The sequence below is a fragment of the Chlorocebus sabaeus genome, chromosome 26 (assembly GCF_047675955.1).
Source record: "Chlorocebus sabaeus isolate Y175 chromosome 26, mChlSab1.0.hap1, whole genome shotgun sequence".
Taxonomy (NCBI): domain Eukaryota; kingdom Metazoa; phylum Chordata; class Mammalia; order Primates; family Cercopithecidae; genus Chlorocebus; species Chlorocebus sabaeus.
Genome location: NC_132929.1, coordinates 33,977,344 through 33,992,067, shown reverse-complemented (window position 1 = coordinate 33,992,067; position 14,724 = coordinate 33,977,344). Strand labels below are relative to the sequence as shown.

Below are 14,724 nucleotides of genomic sequence, written 5' to 3'. Positions count from 1 at the left end.
AGGTATCACTTTGGGGCTGAAGTCCAGCCTGCCGGGCAGGGATCTGGAGGGTCCTATTGGCCCCTAGTCAGTCCTTTTCCCTGGTGGACTGGACCCCAATTCCCGGGTGAGAGCGCCCGGCTCAAAACTGGTCACCCTCCTGGGGGCCAGCGCACAGCACCTTCCTGGATGTGAGAATCGCTGTGACCTCTGTTCTGCGTGGAGCCTGTGGCTGTCAGGGACACCCAGGCTGAGGCCCGGGTGGTGACATTCCCCTCATGATGAAATGGAGACTGTTCTGCCCTGTCTCGGGGCCCAGCCTCTCTATGCCTCTCTCTCTGCTGTGCCACCTGCAATGACCCAGCATGCCCACAGCACTGTGGCAGCTGATGTGGAGAGGAGGGCAGGGGGAGGGCCACCATGGGAAGCCAGGTACTGGATTCTCTTGGCTTTTGGCTGCGCACTTATTTGGTGATTCATGTTTTCGGGTCAGCTTACAGACCCCATGCCTTCAACTGTCAGTCCTGTAGTTTTCTCTCCAACTCAGAATGAAAGAATATGGGTTCCAGTCCTGGATCCCTGTGAGAGGCAAGCAGAGTGGAGGACAGGCTGCTGTCCCCCGCCTCTCCAGGGTGGGCCTTTCAGCAGGACCACAGACATGCTCAGCTGTCGGCTAGGAAGGCTGGCCGTGGATGGGAGGGTCTCTTGCACGGGAAAAATAGAATTTCCCGGGAATGCTGGGGGCTGGCCCTCTGCTGATTCCAGAACTACATACACTCTTGGAAGAATGACTTTCATCTCTGGACTGTATCTCAAATATTAGTCATGGGTGACATTCTGTGTAATTGTGGAGGCCTGTCAGAAATCTGACAGACCCTGCTGGGGTAGTGATTATGAGTGTGGCTGAACCTGGAAAGTTGGGTGCAGGTGGCAGGTTGGAAGGATAGTGGAAAATCCCTTTCCCAGGGTTTGTCTTGGGATGACCAATCTAACTGTAGCTGATGAGGGACTTTTTATTTTATTTTTCTTTTACATTTAAGTACTTAAAATCCTCCAAAGCCTTAAAACCCTTTATATATCTTTAAATACATTTAGAATCTCTGGCAATATACAGCACGTGTCTACAGTTTTTTCATAATTATGATTCAACATGTAGATTCTTTAGTCCTGTTTTTTTCCCCTACATTATTGCATATACAATTTGCTTATCCTTGCTTTTCAAAGCTACAAGACCAGTTTTTACTGAACTTTTTCAGAGGTCACAGGTCCCTTTGATAATTTGCTGAAAGTTATGACCTCTGCCCCCACTCAAAATGCACATACACACAGCCTTGGGCACCATCTCAGGAGGCTGGGGACTCTTGGAAACACATCCCCTGCGCCAAGATCGCTGGTGTTAAACCGTGAGTGTCTAGGGGCCAGCAATAAGCTCTTATTTCTGCATTTCATCATTATTGCCCCCAAAAGTTTCTGTGCCTTTTAGTAGTAGGTATTCAAAGCAATGCCTGTTTGAAGTTGGACTTAGCAATAGCTGGAGTCCCCGACTTTTGTGCTTGGGCATTCAACTTGTTTCCAGTTTGTTGCAGTTTAACCAGTGCTGCTATCAACACTGTTCTATGGGATTTTTTTTTTTTTTCTTTTTCTTCCTAGATGGTCTATTTTTTGAAAGGTATTTTTGGGCTTGAAAAGCACATGTACTTTATCAGCTGTGTACCTCTGCTATTGTACAAGGAAAGCCTCATTCTCTTCTGTCCGGATACTATCATCCTTCAACACCCTACTCAAATGCCACCTCCTCCCAGAAGACTTCTTCCCTCCACTTGGAAGTAAACTCTGCCTCTCTACTCGTTCCTCTCTCACGGTCCTCATCACATGCCATGTTCTAGCTGATAACATTTACATACATTACTCAGTGGTATACCTCATGTATTTGACACACAGAACAGATCATTTTAATGACCCTCTGCTCTGTAAGACAAAAGCATTTTCAGTAATATTTATGTAAAAATCAGCAATCATCACGACCTTCTCGATTTGTTCTTCAGTTATAAAGCAGTGAACAAGTTTTAAAAAGACAAATATATTTTAACTTTAAGATATTCAAATACAGTAAATACATTTTGTGTATGAGTCCAAATTTTTACTTACCAAACAAGATGTTACACCTCATTGTTCACAATCTGTTTTATTGCTTTAAATTTTAAACACATATGAGAAGCTTAAAGGGGTCACCTAGGATGACAAAACTGAAGTAATTCAAGTTCTGGGTTTTTGTTTGTACAACCACTACGCTGTCACTTTTTATTTTGAATCTACTGTTTACATGCAGGAGCAGGTAATAAGTGCCACTGAGGCTGGAGACATAAGGACGTCAAAGGATCTGAACCATTGCACACTTACCCTTGCAACAAGAACATGCCCCTGAATCTGTGCATGTTGGGGCCAAGTGCATAACTGGGAGTTCTCCAAATTAATGTCAATGTAGAATACAATATTTATGAAAGGATAAATAATAAAAATGTGATGAATTTGAAGCTTACATATACTTATTACATAAAACCCAACAGAAACCACAGAGATTGTTTAGAACTTAGGCCATAAAACCATTTTTTTTTCTGGAAAGAGCTTTCCTTTATCGCTGATATTCTTTTTTTTGGGGGGACGGAGTTTCACTTTGTTGCCCAGGCTGTAGAGCAATGGCGCAATCTTGGCTCACTGCAACCTCTGCCTCCCGGGTTCAAGCAATTCTCCTCCCTCAGGCTACCAAGTAGCTGGGATTACAGGTGCCCACGACCACGCCTGGCTAATGTTTTGTATTTTTAGTAGAGATGGTGTTTTACCATGTTGGCCAGGCTGGTTTCAAACTCCTAACCTCAGGTGATCCACCCACCTCGACCTCCCAAAGTGCAAGGATTACAGGCGCGAACCATGGCGCCCGGCCGACATTCTTTAGAATTGTGATAATGACAGGCAGATCAGCTTTTGGTTATATTTGTATTTAAATTCTCCGCGGACAGTTGCCCTTTTATTGCTGGCACATCCTCCCTCCACCCAGTCCCATGGCCCCCTATTCCCACCCCACCCCACTCCTATACCATTTGGACATAAATTCCTGCAAGGCAGGGATGGCTGTGCAGCCCCCTGCTGTACCGTGCCCACTGCACAAGCACAGCAGTTTGCAGGCCAAGGCCCCAGGGAGATCGCCTTAGGATGTCCTCCCTTTTCCTCTATGGGAGGCCAGATTTTCTTCCTACATTTCAAACAAAGCAACACATCACAACAGACTGAGTACAGAAACAGATAAGAGAATCCAGCTGTCTTGTGAAGCCAGGTATTAGAGAAGTTTGCAACATTTCTTTGTAAAACAATGTCACTCTTCTGCCCCATTTAAAATTATTTGGAAAATACAAGTTATTTCTCATAAAATTACATTCTATGTGTTAACATGCAAGGGTTTACTATTATTTTAAAAAGCATTAACAGATTTTAAAGATTTCTCAGTTTTCATTTCTAATGAAGTAAATATTGATGTCTCACATAATAAACACTGTTTGGGGTCCTTAGTGCTTTTTAAGAGAGGAAAGGTGTGTGAACAGAGTGTGTGAGTTGTACTCAGGTTCTGCCTTACGTATGGCAGGCGCTCATGTATGCTTGTGACATTCATGAGGGACTGACTAAATTGGTGACTTTCAGCTGCTCCTAGGATTTGGAAGCTGAGGCTGGGGTGGAGGGGAGGGAGAAGGCGCCTGTTGATAGTGGGCCAAGTACCTGAAGGTGGGGTTTGCCAGGGTCTAGGAGCAGCAGTTGCTCTTTGGAGCAGCGTTGGCTCTCATGGCAACAGTGACTGGGGAACCTGGGTCTCAGGCAGTGGGGGCTGGGCATACGTGTGATGTGCCATGGGGGCTTCAAGCAGCTCGCTCTGTCCAGCCCCCCTTAGTGCTGAAGGGAAGGAACAACTGTCTGAGAGAGGAACGGAGCAGAATGCTTTTCTAGAAACCTCTGACTGTCAAATCACTGGGTGTGGGCTCGACAGAGAGCACTGCGGCCTCAGTAGACAGATTGAGGCTGTGGGTACCTCTCCCTGCTCTGCCCTGACCAGCTATGCGACCGCCGGCGAGGCACTTAACTGCCAGCTTACTCAACCATATGGTGAGGATGAGATAAAATGTCCGTGGAGTGCCTGGCACATGCTGGGTGCACAGCACATTAGTGACTCCATTAGTAAGATGTCATTAATAATAAATACTCAAAAGAAGTAGGCTGGGAGGAGGGGCTAAAGAGCAAGGGTCCTTGAGGGAGTACTTCCTGGTGTTCGATGAGTGACAGTTGAAGCTTGGCGTAGATCATGGTTTCTTAGCCTCTGCACTAATAACATTTTGGGCCAGATAATTCACTGCTGTGAGGGCTGTCCTGTGCATTGTAGGATGTGAAGCAGCATCCCTGGCCTCTACCCACTAGATGCTGGGAGGGAAGCACTCTCTCCCTGGTCTTAACAACCAAAAATGTCTCCAGGCATTGCCAAGTGTCCCCTGGAGGGCAAAATTGCCCCTGTTGAGAACCATTGGTGTAGAAATGCGCCTGACAAGGTCTCCACCACAGGACACTGGCTTCCCTGCAGTTTCCCCAGAAAGACTTCACACCAGCCACATGCACACAGATTGGGTTCACTCACTGCAGAGAGAATTCTGCCAAGAGATTCTGCTTCCAAGAGAACAAGAGGCCTCCTGACTCGCATCCTCTTTCCTGAGGAACCCTCTTGCTAATAGTGGTCACTTCCCTCAGCATTTGCACAAACCAGGCCCTGGGGAAAGAAGCAGGCTGACCAGGACAATGACATTGGTCAAGGAAAATCTGGACAATACCCAGAAGCCTGGGAGACCCTCTCCCTTCCTTCAACCTCAACCTCAGCTTCCAATTCCCATGGCTCCATTGCAAAAAAAGCCCTGACCAATCGACAGTAGAATGAATAAGCGAAGTGTGGCGTGGTCCCACAGTGGCATGCTACAGCAGTGAGAATGAATGCGCCTCAACTCCACCAAACTGCATGGTTGACTTTCACAAACGTAATGTTGAACGAAAGAAGCCGGGCGCAAAAGAGCAACTGACGTGTTTCTATTAGTGAAAAATCTCCCCAAAGGAAAAATCGTGTATGTTAAGTCTCAAGGGGCACACAAGGAAGGCTTTGGGGATACTGGTTCAGTTTGTGAGAATTCATGGAGGATTTATGTTATAGGCCCTTTTCTAGAAGTGTGTTATAAACTTCAATAAAAAGTAAACAAACAAATACAACATTCTGGGGCAAAGGGCAGGAAAGGCCGTTGAGCAAAATCATTGTGAACCAAGGGAATAAATATTACCAGCAATTTTACCTGTATGGCTCTAAATTATTATGTAAGGGTCATTTTTGGATGTGCCTTTACAAATGAGATGATGTATCAAAAATAGAATAGTGCTTGGCACAGAAAATACTTAGTGAATGGCAATAATTAATACTACTACTCAGTTATTAACTGACCTATGACCTAAAATTATGGTCAAATACAAAGGAACAACGTTTTCCTTAAAGGGTAAAAAGTTTCTGAAATTTTTAGATACATCCCCTGTTAGTGAATTTCTAATTCTCAAAGTTGTTGGAGCTCTCTCCAAGCCTAGTCTCAGAGAAAAGAAAAATCTAAGACTCTACCTTAGCGTTACTAGCTCCTGACCAGTAACCAGTACCAAAACGAAGTCCCAAACACCTGTCTAGTTTGGCCAAATTGTTCAATTAACTGATCCATCATTTATTGGTCCACTGGTTAGCCTGGAAGCTGGGCTACACTCTACCTGCCTGATCAGGCATTTGATCTGTCTTTGGCCATCAATCTAGTTTGTGAATTTACAAACAAAACAGGCAGGACTGCTGTTGGATTCTTCAGTCTCAGACTAAAACTTTGGCAGAAAAACAAAGTCTAGAAATTGTGCAATGATATCTCTACTTTAGACCTGACTGGAAATAGAACTCTCATAAACTCCCCTCTCTTCTGAGAGAGCCAGGCAATTAGACAACCCCAACACGACAGAGCATTTCATTGCAAGCCTGGCTCCCTGGTTGCAAATTAGATGCCACATTAACTCTCAGGAAGGTCTGAATCGCTCTCAGATCATTCACCACTGAATAACTTTTAGCGTGACTGTTTCCATATCAGATATGCAAGAGACTTCGCTGCTAGCTGCAGGCGCTCTTAGAAGACTTTTAATCCCAGGATGCATTTCTAAAATTTCATTTCTGCTTACAAATGGCTACGTGTCCCTGTGAACCTGTGAGGTCATGTGTAGAACCACCTGGCATGCTCTGAATGCAAGCTCTGTCCCATACAGTCGGAAACCCCTGGATTCTTTGTGACACACATTTTAAAAAGAAAAGTTCACGCCCATCTCTGGAGAAAAGTCAGGCTCTTACCTGGTTTCAGGCTTTGTCCATGGGCACTTGATTGGATAAAGATGCATAAAACCAAGAGAGTGGAGAAACACTGGGGACTTATGTCCATTTCTCCGTTTCACCCGGGGTCCAGGCTTTCTTGCTAATTTCTGAAGCCAAAGAGACCAGAATGCCTATTAGATACTTTGTTAGGGAAGACTGCCCATTAATAATTAACCTCTCAACATGTTATCCACTGTTCAGACACTTTCCTTACTGCCCCCAACCGCAAATCTAATTATATCTATTTTAAAAAGGTCGATTTACAGAAGTGCTTCTTATCCTGACACATTTTGAGAATAAAATACCTTGTTATGTATTCTTACCTTTTGGGGCCAAGGTCAGAGTTCCAAATTAATCAATTTAAAGCTACTGTGTTGTGTTTGGAAATTCTGCTAAAGGTCGGGGTAGGTGGCTTCCACGTGGCTTCCTAAGCCTCCCTGTGACAGTGCTGCAAGGGGGATGCTGGCTCAGGAAGGTGGTGTTTCAAATGGCAGGCTAAGCCCAAAGGAAAAGAAAAGGGCCCTGCCGTGCCAAGAGCCCCCAGGGGGTCCAAATTTCTGTTGGGTTCAGTGATGCTTGTGGTCAAACTGTGGTGGGGCAACGTTTCTACAACTGAAAGGGACAGAAAACCCTTCACCCTCATGTCAGAAGGAGTTGATGGGGAAGCAAAGATGCCCTTGCCAAGTGACTCATTGAGAGGTGATCCTAGAGCAAACACACTTCTTCCGTCTCTGTGTTCGTTAATGTTCCAGCTGTGTAGAGGACGAAAAGTAAGGCCACTCAGCAAAATCAGGTGGGGAAAAGGCTACCATAGATGGCTTTTGTGATATTTTTGGGCCTCTAGTTTTGTTTTAACTTTCTTCATGTGTTCAACATTTTTTTATTTTGGCATGACTACCATGTGCCAAGCCCTGCTGTAGGCATGTGGGATATACAAGTCCTTATGTGTCAGTGGAGGTGGGAGGAGTTGGATAACGGACATCATAAAGAAGAGATTTAGGGCCTGGTGCAGTGACTTACTCCTGTAATCTCAGCACTTTGGGAGGCTGAGGCGGGCGGATCACAAAGTCAGGAGTTCGAGACCAGCCTGACCAACATGGTGACATCCCATCTCTACTAAAAATACAAATGTTAGCTGGGCATGGAGGTATGTGCCTGTAATCCCAGCCACTCAGGAAGCTGAGGCAGGAGAATCACTTGAACCCGGGAGGCGGAGCTTGCAGTGAGCTGAGATCACGCCTCTGCACTCCAGCCTGGGCGACATAGAGAGACTCTGTCTCAAAAAAAAAAAAAAAAAAAAAAGATTTATGTAGACTGGTAGAATGCAATGAGAACCACCCCAAGAAAAGCATGGGGTTGGGGAGAAGAAGGTGGGGATTTTAAGCAGAGTGATTAGAGTGAATTGCATTGGGAAGTTAAACTTTGAGCAAAGGTTTGAAGGAAGTGAGGGAGTTGCCCCTGTGGACATCTTGGGGAGGAGAGCTATGGGCAGTCCATGCGAAGGTCCTGAGGTAGGAGTATGCCTGGTGTGCTCCAGGAATAGTAAGGAGGCCAATGAATGGGGAGACATTGTAAGGACTTTGATTTTTATACAGTGACATACAGCGGGGGCGACTCTGAGCAGAAGGGTGATATGATTTGTATTATAGTTTTAAAAGATCACTCTGGTTTGAGCCAGGGTGCAGTGGGGAGATCTGTTAGGAGGCTATTACAGTGACACAGTGAGAGGTGATGGTGGCTTGGCCCAGCATGGTAACAGGGGAACTGGGGAGTGGTGGATGGGTGCTGGATATATTTGGAAGGTAGAGCCCACAGGATTTTCTGACTGCTGAGTTACAAGATGTGGGAGACAGAGAGGAATTGAGGATGACTTCCGGGTTTTCAGCTTGAACAAGTAGATTAATGGGGTTGCTGTCAGCTAAGAAGGGAAAGCTGTGAGTGAAGCAGGTCTGGTGGCGGAAGATTAGAGATTCAGCCTTGGCCACGTGGGGCTTTGAGATGGCTCTTAGATATCCAAGTGGAAATGTTAAGTGGGTAAAATTAGATAACATGGTAATTATTGCCTGGACGAGCCTCATTCAAAGGGTCTTCTGAAGCCACCAGCAGACTTGGATGATCTTGACCTAGTCTAAATCTGTGTTCTATGACTGTACCTTCCTCCCAAGCCCTGCAGCTTGCGGACCATCCCGTCACTGAACAATTTCCTTTTCTTTTCTTTCTTTCTTTTTTTTTTTGAGACGGAGTCTTGCTCTGTCACTCAGGCTGGAGTGCAGTGGCACAATCTTGGCTGACTGCAAGCTCTGCCTCCCGGGTTCAAGCGATTCTAGTGCCTTAGCCTTTAGAGTAGGTAGGGCTGCTGATACGCACCACCACACCTGGCTAATTTTTGGTTTTTTAGTAGAGACGGGGTTTTACCATGTTGGTCAGGCTGGCCTCTAGTTCCTGACCTTGTGGTCTACCCGCCTCGACCTCCCAAAGTGCTGGGATTACAGGTGTGAGCCGCCACGCCCATCAGATATACAATTTCTGAGCAAGGACTTCTGCCCTGGGTACTTGGCTGGCTCCTGCACAGTTAAGCAGAATCTGAAAGTTCCACTTTTTTTTCCTATGAAGCTGGCATGTAAAACCAACTGGCTACCCATCTCGGGCTCCTCTCCCCTGTGCCCACCCTCATCTCCTCTCCTCTGGGTACTGACAGTAACCACTCCCACTACCCATTTTATTCTGGACATAAACTCTTCAAAAGACACCACTGAATCCAAGTGCCTCTGAAATACCAACCCTGTGCCCCTACCCGCCCCCCAAATTTCTGCAGAGTACACTTTCTTACCACTTTCTGCATGGTAAGAACACTTTCTCCATGGGAAGAAGCCTTCAACATCGTTTCTAGCTCTTGTAGTTCCTTTACTTGCACCACCCAACATTCCTCTAACATCATCTCATGCCAACTCAAATTCTATGAGGCTCTCCTGGAAAATGATAAGGAGGAGTGGGTACCTGTCCCCTTTCAGGGTGGTGTCTGCTTTCACCTCTACCTAAGCTCTTCCAGCCTGCCCCGTCACCAGATCCAAACTTCCAGTGGTGGTTTTAATGCACAAGCTCTGTTGTGTTTTCTTGAAGCTGACCATGGAGGCTACCGGGAGGGAAGAGGGGAGGACTTCACAGAGTATGAGGTTTCCTGAGCTGGGGGCCTATCTACTTGCTGTGTATAATATTATATAACCTTAATGAGTTTAATCTCCTCACCTATAAAATGGGGACAACATGTGTCTGTGATAATATTTTGAGATATCAACTTATTTTTCTCCCAAACTATCTCCCTTCCGCTTAAGAGGGGCAAAGTAGAGAGAAGTTTACAAATCTTTTTTCTTCCAAAAATATAGGAACTTAGGGCAAGTGAATTTTATTTATTTTATTTTATTTTATTTTATTTTATTTTATTTTATTTTATTTTTGGAGACAGGGTCTTCCTGTGTTGTCCAGGCTGATCATAAACTCCTGGGCTCAAGTGATCCTCCTACCTTAACCTCCCAAAGTGTGGGCAGGTGAATTCTAGCCAACAAAGAAAAGCAAAAGGCTAAAATATCTTGAAAATATATGAAGGAAGAAGGAACCCCTCACCTTTCTATCACTAGAAAGACGGTCTTTTGGGCTTTGCAGGTGGTGTGGAAGGGGGAGGTTTGTCTATGGGTCTGAGTGCAGAGGGGACAGTCCCTTGCTTCCCAGAAATCCTGCTGGAAGAGAGGAACCTAGAGAGGAAATGGCTGTGTTGGCAGATGGGCAAAAGATACACCTGGCTTGATGTAGGGCAGGAGAGCAGTGAGTGTCTGGGGCCAGCAGGTCATGTTGATGGGAGGATGGACCCCTCAGTGGCCACCAATGTGGACCGATGATGGAGGACTAGGTCACACTCCCCTCACCCCATGCCTGGCTATTGTGTTGGTCCAGAACTACGGCATAACTACTGGGGTTGGGGGTGGGGTGGGAAGAAGAAATCCAGAAGGCCTGAAAATAGGGGTTGGGAGTGAGGAATTTAGATGGGTTACAGAGAATAGAGAAATTTATTGCACATCAGAATCTGTGGACTGAAATTAATACCTCTACAAACAGAGGTATGCTGTGAATATTAGAGATTTGTGTGTAAGGTATCCAGCCAAGTGCCTGGTTCATAGTAGAGGGTCAATAAATTATAATGACCTATTTTGTGGGCAATATACTTAGCAGTCAAGAGTCCATGCTTTGAGGCTGGGTGCAGTGGGCAGTGGCTCACACCTGAAATCCCAATGCTTTGGGAGGCTGAGGCAGGAGGATCACTTGAGGCCAGGAGTTTGAGACTAGCCTGGCTAACATAGCAAGACCCCATCTACATAAACATAAAAACCAAAAAATTAGCCTTGTGTGGTGGCACACACCTGTAGTCCTAGGTACTTGGGAGGCTGAGGCAGGGAGATTGCTTGAACCCAGGAGGTGGAGGCTGCAGTGAGCTATGATCACACCACTGTATTCCAGCCTGGGTGACAGAGTGAGACCCTATCGCTAAAAGAAGAAAAAAAAGAGTCCAGCCTTGGGAATCCGACAGATACAGGCTCAAATTCCTGATCTATCTCTTGTACTTATTAGCTGAGTGAACTTGGATAAGACATTGTGACTGAGCTTTAGTTGTCTTCATCTGTATAATGGGACTAATAATGCCTCCCTAGTCTGATTAAGTGAGGCAATGCATGTGAAACCCTCAGCAATCCTAGGCCACAGGAAATAATTAATGGTAGCTGATATTATTTTTTTTTAATGTTTAAATTCACTGAGGGGATCACGAGGGTGTCCAGGAGGTGGATAACAATAAGACTGCAGTGATATAATTGTAGCAAAAAATGTAAGGGGCAGGAAAACACAAGAGTCTGGGTCAGTGGCTCCAAAATCCAATTGAGCATCAGAATAAGAGTCAGCTACAGAGCTCAGATAAAGGTCAACTTATGGGCCCATCCCAGGAATACTGAGTAATGGAATCAACACCAGGGTCAAGGCCTGGAGAACCTTCATTTCAAAAAGTTCTCCAGGTAATTCTTGGTCATGCAAAGTTTGAGAACCATTGCCTCAGAATGGTGCTTGAGAGATCTATTGGGGCACAACAAGAAAATAATATAGAACTTGCAGATTTTTCTTTGTATTTCCTTAGAAGTTCATGTTTGTGCATGTATAATGTTTATAGTATATAAGTACTATGTAATTTGCACATGGTACTATGGAATATACTAGCACTATATTATTTATAAACAAATAAATAGATATTGAGGAGAGTTGTCAAATTAAAAAAAAATGCTTATAAAGATGTGTTGTCAAAAAATGGGTGAAGCCTCTGCCTTAGAGAGGCAGAATGGCTCCCAGGGCTGCAAGACCTGACTGTCATGTGCTTGACTCTGGCCATGCATCTGAACAGTCAGTAGATCCATTCATAGCATCTTTGATCATTTTCATGCCCAAGGAAGCCCAGTAGTTTCTTGAGGCCTCTCCATTTCCTATTAGCTGAAGAGGAGGCAAGCCTGAGCCTCTTAGAGTTTGGAGCCTCCAATGGAGCGATCAGCATGGTGCATGTTAGTAGAACCCTTTGGCTTCTTCCTTTGCAATTCTTTTTTTTTTGAGATGAAATCTTGCTATGTCACCCAGGCTGGAGTGCAATGGCATGATTCTGGCTCACTGCAACCTCTGCCTCCTGGGTTCGAGCGATTCTCATGCCTCAGCCTCCCTAGTAGCTGGGATTAGAGGCGTGTGCCACCACACTCAGCTATTTTTTTTTCTATTTTTAGTAGAGATGGGGTTTCACCATGTTGGCCAGGCTGGTCTAGAACTCCTGACCTCAAGTGATCTGCCTGCCTTGGCCTCCCAAAGTGCTGGGATTACAGGCATGAGCCACCATGCCCGGCCTCTTCCCTTTGCAATTCCTTAAAGACTTTCTATTTTGGGTGACACTGCACTCTGGTCTGCAATCCTCGATCTAAAGTAATAATGGTTTTATAATTAGGTTTTTAAACATTGCCCAGTTCTTGCTCTCTTTTAATTTGCAGAGCTTCTTGAATAAATAAAGATTTCAAGAGACTGGCATTTGATGACCCGAGAATGACCTTTTTCTTTAGTGTCTTGGTGATAAGAAAGTTAATTAGGAGAGAAGAAACAGGCATTTTACAAGGATAAAGCAAGCAGATCCCAAGAGGAAGAGGCCAGGGGACAAAGGTGAAGTTCACTGATGACAGAAACAGAATTTTATACCCAGAATCAGGTTTTCTTCTTTTCGTCTTCAGGAACTGGGATACCTTACCTGAGAAAGGCAGGCTTTTGTTGGTGTTCTAATAAAATAATTCTTGAAACAATAAAATTTGACACTGTTATTTCCCTAATTTTGCAGTTGAGATTTAAGAGGTTAGGAACAGATACCAAACTGCATCTCACCAGTAAAAGGCAGAGAGAGGAGAAGTCAGGGGATCTTAACAACCACAAATCCTTAATCCCTGTATATCTGGCTTTCTCTGGGACTGAATCAGGCTTCTCTGCACATCAGCCTAGTCCACTTCCAAGATGAAATGAATTTCCTTGCATCATGTTATAGGAAAATGACTCTATCCTCTTTTACTCCTGCTTGGGGCCAGGCTGCCATGAGGAGAATGACCAAGTTTTTATTGGGTCACTGACTGATCTGTGTGGACATTCTTGCACCATGTGGAAATATGGCAAAACAAGTAGGTAAACCTTGTTAATTTGAGTTGGCCTGGAACGTGTCCTCATTTGGAAAGTGGTTGGACTGGAGTTTAACCTTTTCCTTATCTGTGTTAGGAAAAAAAAAAAAGACCTAATAAACAAACGAAGGGTGAAAACAAGATTGCAGAGGACATTTTAGACTATTTAGAAGGATTAGGTGTTTCAAGCATTTCAAATAGGTATTTATTCATCCAAGATTTTCACGCCTGGTGACCGGGGTATCTTCGCATCAGCTCTGCCTCCAACTAGTTGTGTGACTTTGGGCAAATTCTGTAACCTATCTCTGCCTGTCAAATGGGATTATGAAGGTTAAATAATGATCACATGAAAATGCTTAAAAAACTCTCTGCATAGTCAAGCCTCATTTGATTTTCTTAACCAATGAGGTAGGAATTATTTTCCCCATTTTACAGGTGAGAAAACTGAGGCTCAGTGATTGCTCATGCAAGGTCACATATCTAATCAATATAGATTGGATAGAAGGATACTAGGTCCCTGGAAGACCTAATATTCTGATTCCCTAAGTCTCAAGTTACGCAACTAGGGAGCAAAGAGTCAAGATCTCCTTTCTTCTTGTTTTTATGTTTCCTGGTCTGTGTTGGCCCATGGACACTCCTTATCAGGATTTCAGCTGCCAGATTGTAGAACAATTGGGAAAATCATCATAACAACAACACCCCCCTAGAACCAGAGCCTTCTTTTTTATGACTAGATACTGTGGAACCAATAATGCATTTTAAGATCTTAGAAATTCCAGTAGAATGGAAAGCCTATTTTCTCTCTTTGTATTCTGTTTTGAAGCAAAAGGAAATAAAGATTTAAGTTGGCTTTGAACACCAGGTAGATAGTGAATATTGTTGGCTCCGTAAAGTTTGCCCAGGGTTTTCGCCTTTGTAGGGAAGATGGGGAGTATAGACTAGGATTCATGATGTGTCTAGTCTGTGCCTGCTTCCTCCAGCTGCTGGGATGCTGGTCATGCTTGGTGAGCGGTGACCATGCTGGCTCCCGAGGGAGACTCCCCCTAAGCCATGAACTGAACTAGCTGCTTGCAACAAGCAAGGGCACAGTTTGGGGAAGGGGGCACCAGCACACTGGCTCTCTCTCTGGGTCCTAGTGCTTCCAACCATGGGGTGTCGAGGGGCACAGTCCTCACCCTGGGTATCAGGCAGGGCTGGGCACTGGTCAGATCGCAATGGCCCGAGCCTCCCCGCAGTAGGATGCCACATCCTCGTCTCACAAAGGTTTGTTGAGTTTAGCACACGGAATCCACGGCTGCAGGAAACCAGGAACTAATTCCACTCTCTTCATTCCCAGTGGTGTGTTTTGGGTTCTGAAGAGCAGACAATGAGTCATCATTTTTCTGAAGACAGGGTATCTTGCTGACATGGTTCATCATTGATTCCTAGGCAGGCCTGAAAGTCAGGAGTTAACAATTCAGGAGCCAGCCTCCAAAGTGCCTGCACAGTGCCAGAATCGCCATGTGATCTCATTCACACTTCAGGAAGAGTCCTGTGATGTAGACATGACTTTTCCCT

The 14,724-nt window shown here is 45.0% G+C and overlaps 1 protein-coding gene and 2 long non-coding RNA genes across 4 annotated transcripts in view; 2 read left to right on the top strand and 1 right to left on the bottom strand.

The window, feature by feature from the left end:
• The window catches only part of LOC140710382 (uncharacterized), a 65,182-nt gene extending 61,531 nt beyond the window's left edge, over nucleotides 1-3,651 (top strand). Inside the window, exon 3 of the long non-coding RNA XR_012091356.1 lies at nucleotides 1,630-3,651. This is a non-coding gene — a long non-coding RNA (uncharacterized lncRNA). The remainder of the gene's footprint in view (nucleotides 1-1,629) is intronic.
• The window catches only part of LOC140710469 (uncharacterized), a 286,566-nt gene that overhangs the window by 85,076 nt on the left and 186,766 nt on the right, over nucleotides 1-14,724 (top strand). The gene's annotated exons all lie outside the window — the stretch shown is intronic.
• Nucleotides 1-14,724, bottom strand: part of LIPC (lipase C, hepatic type) — a 163,394-nt gene that overhangs the window by 136,006 nt on the left and 12,664 nt on the right. Inside the window, exon 2 of the mRNA XM_008016458.3 lies at nucleotides 6,419-6,546. Coding sequence (XP_008014649.3) covers nucleotides 6,419-6,506 — 88 coding nt within the window. The 5' untranslated portion in view covers nucleotides 6,507-6,546. The remainder of the gene's footprint in view (nucleotides 1-6,418; nucleotides 6,547-14,724) is intronic.